The sequence below is a fragment of the Passer domesticus genome, chromosome 11 (assembly GCF_036417665.1).
Source record: "Passer domesticus isolate bPasDom1 chromosome 11, bPasDom1.hap1, whole genome shotgun sequence".
Classification (NCBI taxonomy): domain Eukaryota; kingdom Metazoa; phylum Chordata; class Aves; order Passeriformes; family Passeridae; genus Passer; species Passer domesticus.
In genome coordinates this window covers 10,890,287-10,914,021 of record NC_087484.1, presented here as the reverse complement: position 1 = coordinate 10,914,021, position 23,735 = coordinate 10,890,287, and the positions used below count along the sequence as shown (strand labels likewise).

General features: G+C 44.3%; 1 protein-coding gene across 6 annotated transcripts in view; it reads right to left on the bottom strand.

The window, feature by feature from the left end:
- OSTN (osteocrin) overlaps positions 1 to 23,735 on the bottom strand; it is an 84,643-nt gene that overhangs the window by 16,381 nt on the left and 44,527 nt on the right. The window contains exons 2-3 of one of the 6 annotated variants that reach the window (XM_064385662.1): positions 10,257 to 10,305; positions 1,199 to 1,371 (exon numbers count right to left, since the gene is read on the bottom strand). The exons of 3 other annotated variants lie outside the window; for them this stretch is intronic. In XM_064385662.1, the coding sequence (XP_064241732.1) occupies positions 1,199 to 1,261 (63 nt within the window). In that variant the 5' untranslated portion in view covers positions 1,262 to 1,371; positions 10,257 to 10,305. The remainder of the gene's footprint in view (positions 1 to 1,198; positions 1,372 to 10,256; positions 10,306 to 23,735) is intronic. 2 more of the 6 variants (XM_064385661.1, XM_064385667.1) reach the window with 2 other exon arrangements.

Sequence of the window (23,735 nt, the reverse complement as noted above, 5' to 3'; positions counted from 1 at the left end):
AGTTACTGCAGTTCCAGGCTCTGGGTTTCCTTCCTCTGTTGGATGGACACAAGGTGGCACTCACAGGCATTTACTCCTCTTGGGAGTTCTTGCAGGTTCTATCTTAAGGTTTTCAAGCAGAATTTCTGCAGGACTCCATTCTGCCACCACACTTGGTGTTGATGTGGCTGGTAGGAGACCTGGGCTGTGACACTGGGAACAAGCTGATGACAGAGAACTGAGTGCTGGCAGTGAAGGCATTTCAGTGTTTCACAACACAGGAGAAAGTCTGGAGAACAGCTGAGACTCAGCCTTCTACAACTCAGCACCTCAGAAGAGTCAGGGAGACAGGGGAGGACTGCAGAAAAAACAGCAGAAGTGCAGCCATAGTGTCACCTCCTTTGGCTCCAAGAGTTTGTCTAAGAACTGGCATCAAAATTTTCTTTTATTGTCTCCACGGATCAGTGATGCTATAGCACAGCTTCAGCCACTTTTGTTCTACCTATTGGACCTACTCAGAAGTTGAGGCTCTTCCTTTAAGAAAAGTTATTTTCTATTTCACAATTTATCACTGTATCCTTCCTACAAAATCTAAAATATTTCAGAAATGGTTCCTGATACACACAGCTATCATCAACTCTGACTAGGAGGTATGGAAGACTCAGATCTAGGTAATTTTTCATCTTCTTGGGCTGCTTCTGGCCTTAGCATAAGACATTCTACCAGCACACATGTGGGTTTTGTCTCTGGGGAAAAAGAAACCCCAACAAACCAACAAACAAAGCAAGCAAATAAGCCAACAAACAAAACAAAAGAAGAAATACCACTAATAAAAATGAATAGTGTGTTAGAGTGCTAACATTTAATTTCCTGCTCTAAATTGACTGTGATTTATTAACACTTTTTTGACACCCTCTAGTGAAGACTGCCAAGGAAGCTTCCCAGACAATGAAAAAGGTATGTGGTGGTTACTCTGCTGGCAGAGCATCTAAGGAACAGATATCCTCAGCAGCACTGTGGCTTAATTATACTTACAATGTAATTAAGTTACAGCAACCAAGAGTTTGGAAGGAGTCCTTATTGTCTTAACAATGAATGAATGAACAAATATAATGTGGTTTTTCTCAGCTATGAAGACAAGAAAAAGGAAAATTGGAGGAGATGAGGACACAAGACATGAAGCTCTTTTTGTTACCATTAAAGAGAAAGACAAACTTACCTCCCTACTGCCCTCATGGTCCCACAAGAATTTCTTTAAATCTTTCAACACTGGTTTACACATCAGTTGAGCTGGCTGTTTTCCTTAAGTAGACAAGTTGTGATTCAGAGAGCAGGGGCTCACTTGTGTAAGTGTTGAGCAATCTTGCTCTTCAGCACCCTTGCCTGTGGAAACTGTATTTGGGGTTGTCAGACATTGTCTGTAAAGGCGTGGGAATGGCACATGAATGCAATGCTTGATATTTCTGTACTTTTAGTCCTTCCCTTCTGCCACTAAAACTTGCAGCAGTGTTGTAGCATCCCTGTGATCTATGCCACAGGAGTCCCCTCATTCTATCCCTGAGCTGTCCCATGGGAACTTCACCTTCCAGCCTCTTCTAAGTGTGAAACCCTTTCCAGCAACCACGGGTTCCCCACACAACACCACACCTCACAAATCAGTGTGAACAGTGAGGGTCCAGCAGGTGTTATGGCCAAAGCAAGAGACCTGAACTCAGGAAGTTTTGATTGATCTGGCATGGACCTGAGGAATTCTGATTACTTATGATTATACATATTATACATATTTTCACTAAACACTGAGTGTGTCATCAGGAAGAGTCCAGTTCCCAGTTTAACATGGAAAAACATCACCACACTGAAGTTAGCAAAAGTGGACATTTTTCCAGATGTGCAAGGTTTGCCCCATAATGCTAAGAAATAATCCAAGGGCTTTTTTTATTTTCAAATTAAAAACTATATTCTTTAAAATAAAGAGCTGATTTTCATGAGCCAGGTGCTCAGCTGATGTTGATTCATATAGCTCTGAGATAAAAAACTAAGATATTCCAAATTACAGTGACTTCAATTTATTTTTACTTCTTGAGACAATAAACTCTTCAGACAAAATTGGCCCAATTCTGACACCAGTCTAAAAAAGGAATAGCATTCCACCAGATTAATCAAAACACAGCATTTTACAGCTACATTATTGGTACAGGGAGAACATCCAACATTACTTTTGTTGCATTTACATTCATATCTTGTCTGGAGAATGGGAAACATTTAAAAATAACCACCCCACATTTTTAGTCAATACAAAAGAGAGAATTTCAAAAACCAAGCTAGTTCCCACCTCTTTGCATGTTGATACAGAGAGCCAGAGAGCAGATGACTCGCTGTAAGACAGACTATGGAAAAGAGACCCTGCACTAACAATGTGCATTAAAGTTTTCCAACAGAAGGTACATTCCACCTTGGAAGGAAAACCTATGTTAAGACAGCTATTTTTAAAGCTGCAAACTATCAAAGTAGGCTTTGCTGTGTCACTTCCATTTAAGATGAATCCTTGCAGCTAGATAGAGTTGGAGAAACAAAACCCACAAACTGATGGTAGAAAATAGCACTGAAGACTGTAACATTCCTTAGGAATGTTAGGCTTCCTATGAGCAGTTTCTATATATGTACTTTTTAAAAGTCCTTTGTGCTGGAATTATGTGCTTGCAATAGGTGCTGGGTCATGACATCTATGAATCCATGAAAAGCTCTCAAAAAACAAAGCAAAAGTCCCAAAAAGGACAGCTTCTTGAAAGGCAAGGCATGCTCTGGTGCAGAAGGCTGTGTGTGGAAATAAAAGATGTTTTATCTCCGGTGCCCATGCCATTGGCTCCTAGCCCAAGATGGACGTGAGGAGTGAAGATGGCCAAGAAAAGCAACAGGACCTTCTGTGCTGTGGACACAGTGGTCCATGAGCTAATGGACAAGGGGTAACAAACACACACATCTCAATGTACCAAGCAAACAGTAACAGTGCTGGGCCAGCATCAGCCTGGTCCTGACTCAACTGGCAACACAGAAATGAAAATGAGTAAACTGTTTCCATCCCCTCTAACTATGCTCCTTGGAGTCAATGCTGAATATAAACACAACAAATTGGGAACTAGCCCCATCTTTCTGTGCTGGGAGGGAAGAATGTTGTTTTCATACTGCCTGCCTTGTCAAAGACATGTGCTGGTGGCCCCTGCCACTGAAACAAGCTCTTTGTGGCCTGTGAACCCTGGTGCCACAGTGCACAAACACAGGACAGCAAAGTGGCTGCAGAGCACGGGCACAAATGAGGCCATGCAGCACAGCCCTGAATGTGCAACAGCAGGTCAAGTTTAGAAATGCTCAAAGAAGAAAAAATGTGTCTGCCCCTGAAGCTGTCCTCACCTCAAACTTTATTTCAAACAACTTTTCATCATTTTCTTGCAGACCTGAGAAGTACAGTGGAGTTGTGTTTATTGGTACTAGGATGAGAGGTGCAAAAGAAATAAAGAAAGAAGCTAACCAGCAAAATGGTGACAAAAGACTGGGGAAAAAGAGGAAGGATAGATATTCTTCAGGCAGATGCAGAGGTGTGGAAGCTGGGCAGAGCCACGTGGACCACTCCCAGCATCACAGGATGCTGCAGGAAATCTCACCACCCATTTCCTACCTGACATGCAGGTAAAGGAAGTCATGTGAAAGGTGAGGCTGGGAAGCTGTTTCTCCATGGAAACAGTTCCTGCACCAAGTGGTATTAATAAGGAAGATTCTGTCCCAGAACAGAATCCAAACAGAGCATGCTGTTAGTGTCAACCCAGGAGTTCAGAGTGTGCTGGCTGATTTGATTTTTTTTTTCCTGCTTTGCTCTAGAATAAATGTGCTTATGGATTGGTTCTTTTAAGGGAAGCAGCAAACAAGGGAAATAGTAGCAAACCTTCATTACAGAAATGAAGGTCTCTGGTATTTCTCAGAATTAACCACCTCACAACAGTTTGTAAACTCATCCTAACACTTGAGCCAAATTCTGGTACATGACTTGCCCACTTCAGCTCCTCTATCCCTTCAGCTGGACAGAGACCTGACTGAGCTCGACTCTGCACCTCTCTGCAGGCAAGCTGCAGCTCCCCGAGCAGCTGCAGCTCGCAGCTGGATTATTCCGGGATATTTCGGGAGCCATCCCGCTAGAGCAGAGCGATCATCAGGCGATCACCGCCCTCTAGAGGAGCCCACGCCGGGCGTGGGGCTCAGCCGGCTTTGCTGCCATCCAGCCATCCTCCCCACAGCCCCAGCTGCAAGAAGCAGGAGGAAGGTGTTGGCTGGATTGAATGGATCCAGGTAGGCTCATGGCTACAAAGGACTGAGCCCCCATTCCCAGCTCCTCCGTTATTCCTTCCCTCTCCACTTCCAAGCTCACCCAGCTGGCAGCACTTTCCCTCTGTGCATTTTGCAGAGAGGAGTGAAACACACAGAGAACTGCAAGACACAGCTACAGTAAAAAGCAATAAAAGTAACTGCCAGACTAAACTCTTGCCACAGCTTATTTTTTTCACAAGCAATGTGCATAAACTAAAGCAGTGGCACAGCTGCAAGAACTGACTGTGCCCACATGAGCTGGATGTGCTGTATGAGAAAAGCAGCAAGCCCTTCTGTACAACTGCACACTCACGTTACTTTCCCTTGTCTGGAATAGCTTGGGAGCTTTAAAGAGAAGAATACAAATAGTGATGTTTGTTTATGATGTTTGTAGGTAAGTAACCTACCACATAATCAAGAGATGAATCTACTGTTCCTGGTGTGCAAAGGTCCTCTTTGATTAGGTGAATATTTAAGAAGAAACTACTCTGTACAGAGACTTAACATAAGATCCTGGAGGCAGGAATAGCACATGGCCAGGTTTCCCCAGACACATCCTTTCTCTTTTTTCCCAGCTGGAAATTCTGTCTAGTTGGAATTCAGCAATCTTTTACATTTTCTTCTGACAGGCTGGCTGGATGTGCTGGTTTGCCTGCAGATGGAGGGATTCTGCAGGTAACCATGCACAGACCACCTGTGCATGTGCAGCCCAGGATCCAGCAAACATTACATTTCAAACCTTACCCTGGGATTCAGGAGAGCTGTGTTCTGTTACAGAATCACAGCATGGTGGAGCTTGCCAGGGATCTCTGGATACTGATTAGTCCAACTCTCCTCAAAGAAGGGTCAACAAAAGCAACTTTTTGCCAGTGCTCTCCATGACCTCTCTGAGCAGCCTGTTCATTCTTCAGCTACAGTAAAACAAAAGTCTGATGTTTAAATGTAATTTCTTGTACTCAGTTTGTGCCCTTTGCTTCTTTTAGTGCACACCACTGAAAAGACTCTGGCTCTGTCTTTTCCTCCACCATGGGGTGTTTATATGCATTGAGAAGATCACCTCAGCTCTCTCACCCTTTGCTCACATATGACAAATGCTCCAAGGTGTGCCCTCCTAGTATGCCCACACCTCTCTTGCACTAGGAGCCCAGCACGCAGGTGTGCACACACTCAGCCAGCCCAGGTGCTGCTGCCCTTCTTTGCTGCAAGGTCACTGCTGCCTCAGTCAGTGTACTCACCAGGACCTCCAGGTCTTCTCTAAAGCTGTTTTCCAGATATTCAGTCATCAGCCTGTGTAGGTGCATGGGGTTACTCACAGCTTCACTTCTGCCTTGACTAGCTGGCCTTGGACTCAGCTCCCTGGGCCTTGCTCTCCACGGTGTGGATAACACTGATCTCTTTTGTAAAGCAATTTCAAACTTTGTTTATGTGATGTAGGTGTTATTTCATTTGTCAATCATAGGTAAATATCTTATCATCCTCCTTTAATGTGTGGCTCCTCATATTGGCAACATTCACTCCCATGGGGGCTTTTATAGCATGTTCACTGCCCTGTACTCCCTGTAGGATTAAAACTGGGGCTTCTCCCTCACTTTTTATCTAGAATACAACAGCCAGAGAGGGGAGAAAACTGGTAAGATGAAAGGGCATTGTTCATGTCATAATGTTCTGAACAGGACTTTACAACCTTTGGCTACAGGATATTATACAGTGCTCAGTTTACTGTCCCAGTCTCTAGACTTGTGGTGCAGTACATGTGTGTGCATGAGCACTTCAAGAAAACATATACTAAATACAATCTGAGGCGCCTGAGCAGCAGGACAGTGAACATTATCCAGTTCTTCTGCATGGAACTGAACAATTCATGCTTGATTAAAACTGAGACTGACAGCTTCAGAAATCTCAAGGTCCTAACCCTGCCTGCTTATCCATGCTGGTTTCCTTGTCCACCTCTGCACTGCGCCAGCCACACAGTCAGACCTTTCCTCTCTGCAGGCCAAGGCTTGTCTTCCATAAGGATCTCTGGGCTCCTTCATGGGTTTTTCTATCTCGTTCAAAGTTATAGTGCCCAAGCCCTTTGAAAATAATCAATGATTCATATATTTTCATACCACCTTCGGGAGCAGAGAAGCACAACGATCCCCTGCCAAATTTCAAAGCCCAGCTCTAGCAGTGCGGGTTTGTCACAGCTCCTCAGCATAACTCTTGCCCTGCTCACACACAGCAGGAAGCAGGCTTGTGCCACGCAGCAGCCAGCCCCTGGAGCTCCAGGCATTGCTGCTGGCACGTTAGCCAGCTGCAAAAATCACCAGAGATTCATGTGAGCTGTGTAATCCTCTGGGCTTCAGTCACTCACACCAAGCTGGGCGCTGTCCCAAAGCCACACGCTGCCCTCCCTGCAACGTGGCTGCTCTCTGTTTGGTGCCTCTCCCTACCTGTCTCTTGTTTTCCCACATCTTTTGCAAGGACCTTAGAACAGGGGACAAAGCCACCTCCCTTGCACTTGCTTGCCTCATTAATTAATCCCAGGTGTGAATCCATGGAATTGTGTGTGGAAGGAGGTTTCCCCTCTACCTCCACAAAGGCAGGCACACTGCATTTGTGCTTACTTTACAATTACACTTGGAGCCACACAGCAGGGATATAATACAGTTCCTTATGTAACCATATATTTATTTTGGTTACGTGCGGCTTCGAGACAAATCTGAAATGGTGCTGGACTGTGCTGCTGCCCTCAAAAGAAGTTTGTCAGCAGAGTAACAATAATATTCTGCTCCTGAAAATGATGTGCTGGGCTTTATGGTCAGCTTTTAAAACTGAATGCTTTTTTTCCACTTTGATATTTGAGCCCTGCCCCCAAAGCAATTCCTTTGAGTATATACATAGCTCTCCAAGCAATGGTCACGGGAGGACAGAGACAAAGCATTAAAAAAAAAAGATGCTGACAGCATCTGAAAATGATTGGCAATCTCAGCCACAGGAGCTCAGTCTCATTAACACAGTAATTTATATACTGGGGACAGTTTTCCTGATGTTCTTCTAGAAATCTCTTTTGGAATTATTAGGTATCGAAAATACATTCAGAACTAACTAACCAGAGGAGTGGAGATGGAACAAATAACATTGACTAAAGCACATTGCCCCCAAACACACAACTGCAGTGACCAGTCAGAGAGGATTTGGAGTTGGGTTCTGAACTAAATCATGTAACACAACCTGGGATGTTGCATCATGAGAGGATCCTTTTGGGATCTGAAGCATCTACACCCACCACAGCCCAGCCTTGCCACAGCAAAGCCTGGCTGTCTTTGAGAAAAAAATGGCATTGGGAGAGTATGGAAGCTTTGAACTTCAGATGTGCTTAAGTAAACATAGAAGAAGTAGCTGATCTTTTTTGCAAAATCTGCGATGAAATAACAGATAATAAAATCATCATCTCTGCTCATCCCATGGGGCAGAACCCCTGCCCTGGGTGGTGCCATGTGTGGGTGCACACAGACACTCCTGGGCACACAGCAGTGCCACTGGTGCCAGTCCTGCTCAAACCAAATGCTCAGAGAGCTCCAGTGCTCTCAGCAGCAGGGAGTGCCTGAATCGTGGAGGGATGAGTTTAGTTCTCAGTAGACCAAATAAACAGGGAGAAAAACCAGCCAGCCACCAGCCATCCCTGGTTCTTCCCAGCCCAGACAAGAGACTGGCTTCTATTCAGGGATGGTGAATAACTGCAATAACTGCTCTCAAGTCAGTACCCTGACACAGAGAATGATGCCATTACACAGTCAGCAGTGCCACTGTGACTGACACCTGTACAAACAGGGCAAAACCTGGCTGCAGAGGCTGAATGGACAAAAAGTCAGACCCCTTTTCTTCAAGGCATTTATCACACGCAGTCACTGTCTGAAGGTCCTCAATCCTGCCCTTCTTCCTTCTCTTTTTTCCACCTGGTCCTGTAAGCTCCTGGGAGCAAAGGGGACTCCCCCTGTCCCCTCCATCTCCTGCCACACAAATAACTCAGTGTGAGCAGCATCACCCTGAGGAGCAGCCAGGGCTAATGAACTGAAGCCTCTCCCTCCTGCTGCTCCTGCCCAGGCTCTGAAGCCCCTGGGCAGCCAGGCACATCACCCAGAGCCTCTCCAGCTTGTGCTCTGGGGCCGTGGGAAGCAGTGTCAGGAAGGGCTGTCTGAGCTCACTGTTAGGGAGGAGAAACCTCAGCCCAGGGCTGACAGTGACTGATGACTGTAGGTGCTGTGAGAACTCACTGCTGCTCACCTTACCAAAATGTCAGTGGGTGACAGTGATGTTACCAAAGCACCACAGGAGTGCAAAGATCTGTGTAAACTGAGAGGATAATCACCATGCAGGCAGAGCAGAAGCTGTTTGACAGTGTTGAAATTAAGTTCTTTGGTAGTCCTCTGGTTTGTCACGTGACTTCACACACTAAAACCACCCATATTGTGTTTTTATGTCCCTGACAATTGCTTTTCCTGCAGCAGACAATGATTTGTAAAATTACTTTTCTTATTCCCAAACCACTCAAAATTTTGCAAATTGTTTTCCACGAACTTAAAGTGGTTTGGAAATAACCTTGGCTCAGGGAATGACTCTGTTATGGGGCTTTTGCTGCCACGACAGCCAGCTGGGAGAAGACAGTTATTTCTAAATTACTCTATTTTTTACATTAATATCTCTTTTAGAGCAAAACAGCAGCAGAAGCAGTATTATTTCCATTGTGTGCTCTGAAATAGGACTGGTTCCTAGGAACCACAACTTATTGTCATCCCATCACAGGCATCCCTGGCCATTCCATATGGCAGTACATCCACTGTCTCCCCAGTCCCAAGCCCTGAGATCATTGTGGGGCTACAGAGGCAGCTCCTTTTCTCCTCTGTACTGGGAATTGCCATCAGAAACACAGATCCCACTTTACAACAGACAGCCTTGTGTGGACAAAATCCTGCAGCCCCATAGCATAGAATGGGTTGGGTTGAACTGAGCCTTAAAGGTGATCTAATTCCAACCTTCCTGACAAGGGCAGAGGAAAGGGAAAACCCATCTATGCATGGGCTCAAACCTCAGCTTTCCAGTTGTGAGCTGAACATGCTGATGGATTGCACCACAGAGAATCCCTAGTTCCAGCTATCTTCATAACAGAAAATAACTTTCCTACCTAAAATAAAACTACTTGCTGAAAAACATTGCTTTCAGGTAGCAGAAACATCACATAGACCAACGTGGCCTTTATCATGACATTAACAGTGGTTCAAAACTGCAAGGCCAAGAGTTCCCCTATGCCAGAGACAAACCAGCAGCTTCCCCATCTGCAAACTGAGCAGCTCAGACTGACAGGATAGCACCTTACAGGATCAGATCCCACATTTTCAAAGCTCCTGTTCCAGCAGCAAGGACACAAATGTGGTGTCTCCTGAGCACACTGAGGACTGAAGCACTGATATGCCTCAATCATTTCACTGGGCTCTTCACATTTCAAGATCAAATATGCAATCTTAAAGATTCCCAGAGAAATTAAAGGAGTGATTCAATGGATCACTTAAAATTTTAAAATATTTATCATTTAAAGAGAAATCCAACATCTTATTGAGGTGGGAGCAGAAAGAGGGGAAGGGGAAAAGGAAACAAATGAGGAGAGGCACAAAACTGTATTCCAAGTACACACAGTGGAAAATGCAGGTCAGTGCCAGCAGCCTAATAATCCAAATTCTCTTTCTATGCACTGACCTCTTCTGAGTCAAGGAAAGAATTTAAAGGCACATAAATGATAACTGTACATATTCTGGAAGCAAACCTAAAAGTGCTGCCAGGAAAAATCATCCTTCTCCACGCAGAGCCATTAACACATCCCTTCCACCAGGGCAGCAAAGGTCACACCCACTCTGGAGGCAGGGGAGAGAGGGAATGTTCCTTACCTGCCACTCACAGCCAGTCCTCAGCACAGCAGCAGGATGAGCATCAAATCTGAGTGCAGAGATGGATGTCAGGGCTGGCAGGACCGATGTACACACTGGCACCCAGGCAGCACTGCAGCTTTCTGGAGAGCCCAAGAGTGGAACCAGCACTGCACCTCCAGGAGTTCCCAGCAGACACCCTGTGGGTCACTTGCCCCTTCCCCTCCCTCAGTGAACCACAAGAACTGCTTTGGGTACTGCCCTCCAAAGAGCTGGCAACTGAGAAAATTGTCCTAAATGCTTTTTTTTAAAAAATAAATGACAAGTTTCATCCCTTTTACATGCTCCAGATGACTGTAATAGCAACAGTAATTCACCAAAATACCAGCAGCTAGATCCACCAATAGCACAATTCTGTACAGGGCTTTATTTTCCCTTGTTCTTCATGCAGCTAAATGCCCACACACATCTCTGCATTAGATTTCTCCTTTCATGCTGTTCAGTGCCTCCCCTTGGCCCCAGTGAAATGGAAGTACCACTCATTTTGCACACCCACTTCATACCAGCTTTGTTTAGATGCTTTTTCTGGCCAGCTTACACAATGATTGGGTCAAGTTTGCACAAAGAGGATTGCAAAATCTGCCCCCAGCATTTCCAGTGGAGGATATTCTTCCCTACCCCACTTTGCCTTTGGCCCATCTGCCACAGTTGGTGCAGGGTTGAGGTAGTGTCAGTACTTCAAGCAATGAACCAAATGCTCTTTAGAGGGGATCAAAATCCTGAGAAATTCACGAAAATCAATGGAGGTATTCCAGATGGGGGAGGTATATGGCTCAACAAAAAGAATGAAGCAGAAAACACCCGCAAATGCAGGAGATGATGTCCAGGCAGTTAAGCTACCCTGGCTCAGTCTGCCAGGAGCACAGCTCCTAACACCCATGAAAAAACCTTCTGCACTGCAGCTTCACCCTGGCACTTCTCTCCCAGTCACTGGCCCCAACCTGCTCACTTTGCTGGCTCCTGCTGACTGGCACTGGGGGAAAGCTTGACCACTGAAATTACCTTAAAAACACATTTGGGGGTGCTCAGGAGTGGTACCCTGAGTGCCTCTGGGGGTGACTGCAGAGCAAACCTGCCAGGGAAGGCTTGGGGCAGGAACACTGAGGAGATCCTGCTGGACAGGGTGAGGGACACACAAGGACACAAGCACAGGGTGAAGAATAAACTAGCAAAATAAGTGTGAGGTTTCTTGTATCTCTCAGTGTTATTTTGGCGTTGTAGCTCCTCTGTCCTCAGTAGCATTTACTTTGGTGGAACTGCAATGAAAATGTGGCTAAGTAGGATTGGAGGCCTCTGAGACCAGCTGAAAACAGAGAAAACACCACTTTACTCCACCAGCTTAAGCAGCTTTCCATGGGGCACATACCCTAAAAGAGGAAACAGTTCACTGTACAGAGCTGCAGAGATTTTCACAGCGACTTTAAACCAACTAGACTTGCCAACAGCTGAGATTTTGGGCAACAAACTGGTCTGGAGCTGAGCCAGCCTCTGCCAGGCTGGGATCCTGCCCTGTGAGATCCTGAGCACAGAGCTAGACCCTCGTGGGCCGAGTGTGACAGGGAGGATGCCCAGGGGACAGAGGCTGAAATCAAGCCAATAGCTCCAAACAGAAAGCAGGCTTGGCTGCAGCTGCAAAAGTAAGGATACACAAAGGAGGGCAAGACACCTGGACTGGAATGGTGAGCTGGGTGCTCACACCTCCTCTGGGAGCAAACACCTGCATTTAATGTACACACTTTTCTCACATTTGAGAATGTTAATCCAGCATAACGAAAGCAAGGGAAGTCAGCAGCTGTGTGCTGATGAAAGCAGAGCCTTTGGCTACTTCAGGGAGTTCACTAGGTGTGTATGAATAAACATGGAAGACTTCACTGCAGCAGTTTAACAAAGTACTAGAATCCCTTCTGAAATCTTTATGAGGTGAAAATGAGTAAGCAACCTCTGCAAAACCAACTGACATTTTTCAATTTATGAGGCTTCCCATGTCACAATACCTATTATTTTACACAAATATTTTAGTTTAAAAACCACCTCTCTGAGCCATGCTGAGATGAGAAGGCTGCTGAGATCCTGGGCTGACATCCCAGGAACCTCAGCAGAGTGCCTGGTATTCACAGCTGAATTTTCTAATAAGGTGGTGCACATTTCCAAAATATCACTGCACAAGTGTCCATTGGTGGAGTTATTTTAAGGCAGTGGTTCAGGAAGGCACTTCTTGTGCCTGTTCCAGACATGCCTGCCTTGAACTTGCTTAAGACCCCGCTGTGAAGAGAGACTTTAATGGCAAAGACAGCTCCAGGATCACTTACTGGAAGAGATTTTTATCATTTGATTTTCTTCTCTTTGTACTGATGTCAATTAGAAAAACAAAAACTTCTGAAATTCAAGGAGTTAGCCCTGGATCAAAGCAGACTGAAACCTGAACTGAGCCATATAAAGCAGCTTCTGCCTTAGAGCAGTGGTATTTTCCACAGATAATCTGCACTAGAATAGATGGAAACAACCATTTTCTGTCTCCCTTTCCAACACCACATCATCAGGGACAGCTCTGAGGCAGCTCTGTTAGGAGTGCAGCCAGGCAGGTTGAGGGGTATCACAGTCAGGGTTTGCAGTGCCAGGCAGGGATCTGAAAGGCATGTCCAAAGAATCTCTTCTGATCCTCACTTCAAGGCTCTCAAAGGCACATACCTCCATCCCACCATCCCTCACATCCTCTCTCTGGGAATCTGACTCATTGCCTTGGTTTTGTCTTTATCTCTGCTCCATGAACACTTTTAAAGTTAGACTAAATGCTCATGAAGTTGCTGCTGTGGGGGATTGATTTCCTTTTCCCTTCTAGAGCTGCAAGGTCCTTCAGCCACTGCTGGTAAGTCTTTCAAAAGACACTCATGAAGATCAAAATATTTACATTCTCTAAGTGCAAGGTAGAAAATCCAGGGAGTCTTAAGGTAGCTGCTGTTGTTCCTTAAGACACATTGGAAATAATTTTATTTCCATTTTTCTCCATTAGTCAGTATTTCATCATTCCTTCCTCACTGCTCAGCTTCTGTAAGAACATTTTGTGATGGACATTGTCATAGACTGAGGGGACTGCAAACAAGTCAGACCAGCTCAGCCTCCTTTAATTATTATTTTCCAGCACAGAAAAGGCCAATCATTTTCACTTGTGAAACCAAGTGCTTTAAAATTTGCTCTGGTACCTTTGTCGTCTGTATAAGTGTGAACTTTAACTACCCTCTTCTATGGAAAACAAACAAAAATCAGAAACAGTGAAATTGTAGCTTTTTACATGTTCTTCTACTCATGGAGATGACTACAGGAGATGCACTTTTGAGAATGAGGAGCAGTGTCCCACCTACACTCAAATTCTGCACATGCAGAGTCACACTTGGTATGGAAAGGACATGGCAGCAGAGGAGCAGAACTCCTTCAGGATCTCCCTCACCCTCCCTGCCCCTGCCTTGCCCAGACATATTTCCTAAATGATTTCAATTCTACCTTTTTTATACATAAAATGAGCTTCCTGCCTCCCCTCATCTCTGTTTCTACTGCATTTCAGTGAAATTTTACTTTGTCATATTCCCACAAGAAACTTAACAGAGGAGTCTGGAGAGTGGACAGCAGAAATGATACACTGGAAGGCAAAATACAAGCAGCAGGGACAATGTAGGGGGAGACACTAGAACTATTTTAATTCCTTTTCTACTGACTACTGAAATCTCCTGCTTCTGCTCTTTCTTTTCTTTTATGCTGGGGAAAGACTATCATGTGAAGAAGGAGCAATGCCTCCTGGCACACTTCAAAATTCCCTCTTACTGGCACTGAAAAGTCCCTGAGGAAGCTGCTAAGAGGTGGCAGCTGCCCTGCTCAGAACTTCTGAGCATCCCATCTCCAACAGAGATATTCACTTCCTTTGGAGCTGGAGAGGTTAAAGTGACTCAGCAGAGGAGCCACTGCTCTGGAACAGATTTCAGAGAGGATTGGAGAGCAGGGGGCTTGGGAGTCCCAATGTCACTGCAGGGCACAGGGTGCTTCACCTCCTGCAGGGTGGTGGGTTTGCTACCTTGCAATTCCTTCTCCCTCAGTCAGGTATTCCTACACCTGCCTGACAATCCCACATGAGGAAGCCACAGAAGCCACTTGGACACTTTCATCAAGAACTGTCTGGAAAAGGGAATTTTTGATCTGTGGGAAGTTCCAACATTCTGAAATTTGCTTTTCTTCCACTTATAAATGGGAGGCCAAAATTCCATGGTCTGTGTGGAATGGATCTCCTGGAGAGGAACAGAGGGAAGGAATGGAGAAGATTAAGAAACTTCCTTTTGAAGGAAAAAAAATTAAAATCCTGTTGATACTGTTTTGGTGAACTTTGCCACCTTTTAACTTCCATGGGGACCAAACCAGACCCCTGAAAAAACTCTCAGAGTTTGCAGCTCACAGGGAATCTGGCAGAGATGCATGAAAAACAAACAAATAACTAATGATCAGTCAGAAGTCCCTTGATAAAGAAGTTATTTTCAAATTGATTTTACATTTCAAACAATTCACATAAATTCAGTATTTTCAGACAGCTATACAACTCCTCAAAGAGTCCAGCAAAGGCTTTAGGTATGGTTTTCAATTTCAAAATATGTGTCCCTGCTGAAAATATTTACTCAAGCATGCACAGTTGAAGGTTCATTTAACTTATTCCTGGACTGGTTCCTATTCATTCTTAACCCACAAACATTATTTTTACATTTGATACAACATCCTACTGATTTCTAAGCAAGTTTCACTCTCAATTTCAGTCAGCTCTGGTCTGCTATTTAATTTTTACCAAAATCTATTGGCCTTTGGTGTGTCAAGTCAGCCCTTTAAAGTCACATAAATAAAAGGTACTTATCTTTCATTGAAGCAGGAAATCTGCAGTTTTCCTTAATCATTGCTATCAAGCATCTGCAGTATTCCCTTTTACATGACTCATGAAATTTTGGGATGCTCATGGGCATAGCAATATGCATATTCCTGACACTCCTGACTCCCACCTCCCTCTTTTTTATCATCTGAAGTGGCTAAAGCTGCTCAAAAAACCCCTCTTTTGGTATTTTTAACTTGAGAAAAAACAAGCTTTGTGCAATGATCTAGAAAAGACAGAAAACAGTTAGAAGAGAGTTTGCTACCAATTGTTAGGTATTCCAAAGTATTAAGGAATGATTATAGAAAACTTTAGGTGAAGGTGACAAGATGGTTTGTCTGGCCCAGAAAATGGACAGATGACATTGGGTGTCAATAAATGTGAAGTGATGGACACAGGAAGAAACAATCCTGAATCCTTCTACTTTGTCTGCATAGCAAAGGGCTTTGCTGGCTGTTCCTGATCCAAAATGAGCACCAAGAGGGGGTTTGGCAGGGCTGGTTCTCAAAATGATTGGTTCCAATGTAACAGCTTGGGATCTTGAATTGAAAACGACAGGAAATATACTTAAAAACCAGAAAGGACCTCTTTTTAACCAGAGTGTATTTTAACAGTGGAACTCCTCACCAAATTACGTTCTAGGTGCCAAAAGCTTACATAGATTCAAAAACAAAGTCACCAAAGGAAAATCCCTCAAGAACTATTAAGCACAAAATATTGTGTCTGGTTCTAAAATCCCCCAGCCACAAATGGTTGGAGGCTGGGAGAATGCTTGAAGGAAGTGACAAATATGCTTGCAAGATTGGCACTGTCAGAGTGAGCATCCTGAGCGAGACAGACGCCTGGGCTGACCTGGTATGACTGTTCTTGCACTTTTGTATCACATTTTCCTGTTGCCTTGTTCTCAGAAAAACCTAAAAACCAAGTCACTTTAAAAATGATAATTTACATTCACACACGCCCCATATTTTGTTTGATAGACAGAGTTGGCATGGAAAATTTCAACAGAAAGACTTCAAGTTTAGTAAATTCAATAAGCAACCAAAGGAAGGGAAATGCTAAATGTTGACAAGTTAAATAAGACACAGAGCTATCTGCCCTATCTTTAATTTAAAAAAATATTTAGAGTTCAAGTGGGTAGCACATATCAACAATTTAGGGTAATACAAAATACAGCAGTTATATAACTGCTCATGAAGTGAGCTAAAGAAATTCAGAGAAAATCTTAAAATTTAAAGAAACTCAAATATACAGACACATGAAAATAAATACATATTATGCATCCAGACATAGTGTGGTGACTTTTGCAATGTTTCCCACAGCCTAAAAGACTCTAGTGGTTTTAGAGATATTCTTTGCAGTAAAAATTCCGAGTCCTACTAAACCTAATACTTGTTCCTCCATTTGGTTGGAATTTCTTGTGCACACATATATATGCAATGTCTTTGTTTGAGAGGCCAATGCAAATTAAATGTAACTGCTTCCCCTGTGGACTTAAATCATGGCTGGATGCTAAATTAATGTACTTCTATATATAGTCTGTTTATAAGTAATTCTTCTTCAGCAGTTGCACCTTTTCCACCTAGTTTAGAATAGAAGCTGCCCTTGTTCTCTAGCACAACCTCTACCATGAAAGCACCAGAAGAAAATCATTACATTTAGCAGGCACCTCCCTTGTTTAATGGTGTATAAATGTCTTGGTGCCAGTCCTGTGGTTGGCATACAGGGAAAGGTTAAATGAATTAAACATCTGCAGCCCAACTAGTGAAACAAACACCAGTGAAATGCTACAGGACATGTGATAACCACAGAGAAGCACAGCAGAAATGGAAACACTAATGATGGAAGGGCACTGTTTAGGATAATTTGTAGTCATAGAATATGCTTTAAAAGTAAGTGCAGGGAAAATGATGCTGGAAATATTTTCTAATGGGGAGACCTAACAGGGTGTGGAATAATCACCCAAGGGAGAGGAAGGAAGTCCTTTTTACTGAGTAATTTCTTTCTGGACTGGGCAAAGCAGGGAAAAAATGTGCTGGCAGACAGAAAGACTACCAGCTCTGCTGTTCAGAAGCCTAAGACATTTCTGTTCTCAACAGCAGCAGTTTTATTCAGAGCAAAACCAAGCTCATGAAACCTTTTCTATTGTGCATGAAAGGATGAGTGACTTCTGTAATCTCTCCCTTCTCTTCCTCAGATTTAATTCATTTACATACATTTGTGGCTCCTTCTTAAACTTCATTTCCAGAAGAGAGGATTCCAGGGCTGCAGTCCATCTGATGATGTGTGGCAAGAACAGAGGCAGCTTTATCAGGAACTTGTCCTGATCAGGCTCTGGCCAAGCATGACTAGTTTAATGTGACAGATTATAGAACGAAAGGAGAGTGAGAAGGGAGGAATAACAAGTGCCAGGGAAAGATTAGATTCTCCACATTTCTGCATTTATTGACCTTTTCTCCTTTGATATACCATTAGTTACCCAGATTTACAGCTCGAGATGGCAGGCAAGCTGTCAGGTGCACTGCTTAGGTCATTGATGATGTTATGAACTCTACTGGAAACTGATTTCATTAAGCAAAGCTATGTGGCTTGGCATTTGATATAGCAAATATCTAACTGACATTTTAAATTGTTCTTCATACCATTCCTTTGTAATTAGTGAGGTCATTTTAATAACTTTTTAGGGAGTTAAAAATTTTTAAAAATTGCATGTTGGGCACCAACAGCTGGTGTACAGCATCCACCCCTGATGAACAGTCAGTGTATGTGAGTGCAGTCTGGCATCACTGCACATAAATCTGCAGACCAATCTGCAGAGAAACAATATTTTATACAATATAGTTTCTTGAAGGCTCACTTCTTTAGTTTTCTTTCAGCACCCTCTACATCAAGTATTCTGTCATAAATTGGACTTGAGTTGCAATTTACTCATTAATAAAATACCACCTCTGGTACTTCATCCAGAGAAAAAGTAAAGAATCTAACTGCTGCTGGCCAGCAGGACACCAGTCTGAAATGATGCAATAGCCTACAACAGTGCAAGCAGGATTTTCTAACCTTTAGACCCATATTTCTGAATAAAAAAATCTATCCTTTTTTTAAAGCACATGCAGGTCTCTATCTTTTTTCTAAGCCCAGGCTGTTCCTGTGTGTTCACTTTGCTCATTGCTGTCATGGTTTAACCCAGCCAGGAATGAAGTACCACAGTCACTCACTCCCTGACCCCAGCAGGGGAAAAAACTTCCAAGGGTAAAAGTAAAAAAATTGGTGAGCTAAGATCAATTTTATAATTGAAATAGGACAACAATAATACATTTTAATGAAAAGGAAATTAACAAAATGAGAGAAATAATGCTCAGAAAGGACAAGTGGTACAAATTAAAACAATTGCTTCCATCAACTGAGAGATCCCCAGCCACTCCCTGAGCAGCCTTGCCTGACTCTGACCTTCTCTCTAGCTTCCTGCTGAGCATAATGTCAGATGGTCTGGAATGTCCCTTGGGTCAGCTGGGGTCACCTCTCCCAGCTGTGTCCCCTTCCAGCTTTCCATGCACCCCCAGCCCCATCACTGCTGGGGTGAGGTGACACAGAAAAGGCCTTGGCTATGTGTAGGTGCTGCTCAGCAACAGGGTTCTAAAACATCCCTGGAATTCTCAGAACTTCCCAGCACAGATCCAAAACACAGCCCCATTCCAGCTACTGTGAAGAAAATGAACAATACTTTAGCCAAAATCTGCTCAACTACACCAGCTGAAGCAATGGAGTTACAGTGATGCACAAAATCCCCACCACTGGATCTCGGTAAGGGTTTGATCTCAGTTCAACTGCAGCATGCTGGAGCCATCCACACATTCATCTTGTAAGAACACTTTCAGGCTACAGCACACATCCTAACCCTAAACAAGTCAGGAAGAGGAATGATCCCTGCAGCTGAGACTGTCTTGGGTAGAGCAGAGCAATGATCCTGTTGAACGTGCTGTCCCTGCTTCCATGGGTGAGGCTCCAGGTCAGCACATTGCCTGGGTCTGCTCCACAAGTTATGTACAAACAGAGCTCTCCCCATCACCTTTCTGCTCCTGAACACCTTTGAGGGAACCACAAGCAACTCCACCTGGATCAAGTTGATTGTGTCACCATGCCATGAGTGTAGTACACATTTTATTCACCCCTGCAAGGGAACCAGGGCACTGGAGGTCAGCAGGGTGGGGCTGGCACAAAGCAAAGAGGGGGACTTGTCACCTTAAAAGTTCTTCCACAAAAAGTGCCTTATCATCCCCCAGTTCCTGGATTCTCAGAGTGAGAACAGGTGGGCACATCCTCCCTCTCCCCCAGGGTAGAAGGTTTCAGTCCTTGCATAGCTCAGGCTTCTGCAAAGCTGGGTGTACATGAGCAGACATGCTCACACAACACTAATGTCCAAATACTCCCAAACCCAAATGACATCAAGATTTTCTTTAATTATTGTATTTTTAAACCATTGATTTTCTCGTGGTGGAAGCCCAAGAACCATTGGAGACCTTGGGGGGTGGAGAGGTGCCAAAGACAATTGTGGCCTGGGAACATTTGGCAGTTGGACTGTGTGATTTTTTTTTTTGTTCTCAATTTTCGTTTCTCCTGTTCTCCTTTCAGATCCTCCATTCTGGCTTGCTGGGGTGTGCAATTGCCCTGATCTAGAAAAAGAAAAGCCAGACTGCATTGCTGCATCAGTCCCTGCAACTGAGAGCCAATGCAACAGTGAGCAGCAATCTGAGATACCAGGAATGCTGCCTTTAACAGCCTGCACTCACTAGCCCCAATTCCCACTGACCTTTGAAGGCCCAGGTTTGGTCCTTTTTGCCCCCTTCCAGCTTTACTGCTACTCCTGGTTCATATGAGGAATACAGTTTGGAATATGGGATTCATTTCCTATTCTAAAGAAAGAAAAAGGAAAGAAAAACCACAGTTTGGATCCAGCTATCTTTCAGGCTGAAATTCTGTTCTGCATTTTTTCCTTCCCTTGCTGCAGCCTCCTCTGCTCCTTCTGTCTACTTTCAGATGAAATGCTGAGATGCTGAAATTCAAACTACACAAATGTGCATCATATCTATCACTCACAAAGACTGTGTTATCTTCCTACATCAAAGTAAAATCCTCTGGGTGCCTGACACAGAGAAGACTATCATGCAAGTGTGTTTGGAGTTCTGCACAGAAGAGGGTAAGTGCTGCAGCAGCTGGTTCTTGAGGCTGCTGCCCACCATGGAGATGTGCAATGCTGCTTGAACTCAGCCCCCAGCTGATGTGCCAGCACAAAGCACCAAGACCCCTCCTTTGGAAAAGATACGAGGTGTGAGGCAAAAGGTGTTGATCTGCTCCAGCTGGTAGAGAGGCAGCACTCCCTCCAGCTGCACACAGAGGGGAGAGCTGGAAGAGAATTTTTGATCTCACAGGCCCCCACCATGGAGAAGAGCTGAGAACACAGCCCTTTTATGTAATAATCTTGAGGCATTGTCAGCAGCAGAGGTCTGAGGGGAATGGCTGAAGCAGGAGAAGGACATTACAGGCCCTAATAAGGAGCAATCACATAATTGTCTGGGACAAACTGGGGCTGAAGCTCCTCCATAGAATCTCACGAACATGAGCTGCCTTGCCAGGGACTGAAGGGACACATACAGCCTTCATGCTCTCAGAACAAGAGAAGAAATACCATAGGTGGAGGGCCTGAAGATTCCCATTTCCTGCAATTCTTGCAAAAGACTCTCTGTGGCCAGTCTGCAATCAGTTTGGTGCCATCTCCTTTCTGAACTGTTTCATCTTTTCCTCATGAGTCAGCTCCTGCAGTACCTGAAGCAAAATAGATCCACCTTTTGGATAAGAGAAACCTTGTCCTACACACTGGTTTTATCTTTAGCAACCTGAGCCAGCAAGATACCTAAACACCAGGAGGGTTTTCACAATCTTGTTAAGAGAGCAGGAAGGAGAAGCCCTGCTGGAAAGGCAAAGCTCTGCTGTACACTGCATGGCACAGCATTAGCATCCTTCCTCCTCCTCTGCTGTCCCCAGCAACTTTCCAAGACTTGATCCTCTAACAGCACACAGCATGCAACACACTTGGAACCCATGGTCTTATTTGGAGACTTTGTCTTATTTCTCACCCAAGTTAAACTTTTCTTTTGTGACCCTTACCAGCAGTTTCACAGCACTTCAGTCACTCCTTTCAGAAAGGAGGAAAATACTCCATCATCTGGATATGCCACAAACATGAAAGGAGGATCAGTTTACATGAGCAAAGTAGAAGCACGCTACATCTGTGCCTGTCCAAATTATCTGGCAAAAACCAAGTATACTGGGAAAGAACAGATAGACCAGGACAAAACAGAGGAGTTATTTCCTCACAAAACGCATTCTTAATAAATAACTTGAATCACTTTGCTAAGAATAATTTGACTGGAATATTGGACTTAAACTATTTAAAACTTTTATTTTCCACTTGCTCTTCATGCACAGATTCTGTGACAATTTAACTTTTTTTTTGCTGGATTGGGAGACCAGAATTACACCCCAGCATTGCATTATTAAGCAACACAATTACCACTGTTCCTCTTTGTGTGCCTCCTCTCTGTTTTAGCTTTCTTCACTGTAATGCAACACATTTCTATCCAAACAGAAATCTTAAAATGCAACTGCGGGGTAAGATGTAAAGTGCCCTGCATGGCTGATCAGGACATAAACAACCACAGCAAAAGTTGCTTGCTAACCTCCTACCACTTGGCAGAAGAACTAAAGTCAAGAAGGCACTTCCTCCCCCTCACCCCATCCCCTCATTTTTCCTTTTCCTACAACCTATACAGCTTCCACAAACACAGTTTCATTTGCAGAAGTTTCCAGCTTTTCCATCTGGGTCACACATCTTTGGGTGATACCAGTACAAGTTAAATACTTAAACAATTTGTGTGTGTTTGCACTGCATTCCTGTCCAGAGCAAAGCTCCTGATGGCATGCAGGCTCCATCAGCAGCCACACACCCTACAAACTGCCCAGGCATAGAAAGCAGATTTCTTTGCCATCTTATGGGGCTTTTTTCACCAGATCCGTTGTCAGGGGAAGGGAGTTCAGAGCTTATTTCCTTCCACCAGTGGACTGGTTTCACTTTGCTACATTAATGGGAATTGCAGGTGCACTTCAACCCAAATGTTCATTTCTTCAAACAGCAGAAAAGGCTACATGCACTTGGGGAGAAAAAATATCCATCCGTTTGTGCAATCTTAGCTTTCAAGGGGAAACGTGCAGTGGAAAAAGAAGGAATGATAGGGGAAATTAAATTAAAATGCAGGAACAAGAATATTAGTAACAGGAGGGAACTTTTACCTGTGGCGCTTGCCAAAACGCTTTCATGCTGCTCAGTGAGAATACACAGGTGTACAGGAAGCCCAGCAGACTATCCAAATAGGATGCCAAGTTGCCAGGTTCCAGGGAAGTTGTCCTGCAGCTGTCGCCTCAGAGAACTTAGCAGCTCAGTCAGCTCTGATCCGGGTGGCTCCCTTGTCCCTTCTTTCCCTAGGCTGGCAGGACAGCCCCTGGGGCATTCCTGCAGTATCTCCTGGCTCTCCTGCCAAAGCTCTGTGGCACCTTCAAAGGCAGCGCAGGGCAGCGCTCCCCGGCACGCACAGGGTGTTCTGGTCACCCCTCCACAGGCACTTTGTGACAAACAACACGGGAGGCTGTTTGCTCTGACAGTCCACGCTGCTTGCTCAGACCCACAGAACTGCCCAAGCACTGCCAGCCTGCACTCAGATAATTTGCAGAGCCTTACTACCATGCAGTGCAGTTCCATTTCCAGATATTTCACCAGTTCCTTGTGCAGCAGCATGAAAACATCCTTATCTCCACAGGTCACCTGCCTAATATACCTGGATTGTACTTGCAGTGGCAGAGAACAGCCAATGTTTGAATACCCAAGGCTGCACTGCTGGTGTTTCAGTTCATATAAAAAAACAGAGAATTTGCTAAAACACCAATCACGCGAATATTGTATAAAAATTATTTTCTCTCCTTTTCCACCTCTCCCATAAGTTCACTGGCATGGCAAGGTTTCTGATACAGACACCAGCCCTTAGATTAAAACTTGGCAAGTTCCACATCACTCATTTCATGCAGCACAGTGCTGCATGACATTAACAGCTTCCAGCCAGACCATTGACAAGAGGAAAATAATTCCTTCTGTTACCCGTGACCTTCCAAGGTAGTGTGCTAACAGTCTTTCTTTATTTAATTGATTTTCCCAAATCATCATCAGAATTTCTGGTAATAGGTTCATTAGTCTCACAACAAAGAGATGATTAATACATCCACCAAGACAAGAGCAGGAGAAGCTACAAAGGACACGAGCACACAAAGATGTGAACGACAGATCAGCCTGGGTCACAAGTGCTGCTGCCCAGTGTTGTTCCCCTTCTGTGCTGTTATGAATTGGGGTGTAATCAGGCACAGAATTGATTCTTGAAGACCTCACAGTTTTACCACTTAGCTCACCACGTGCTGATGACTTGCACCCAAACAAGCCCAGC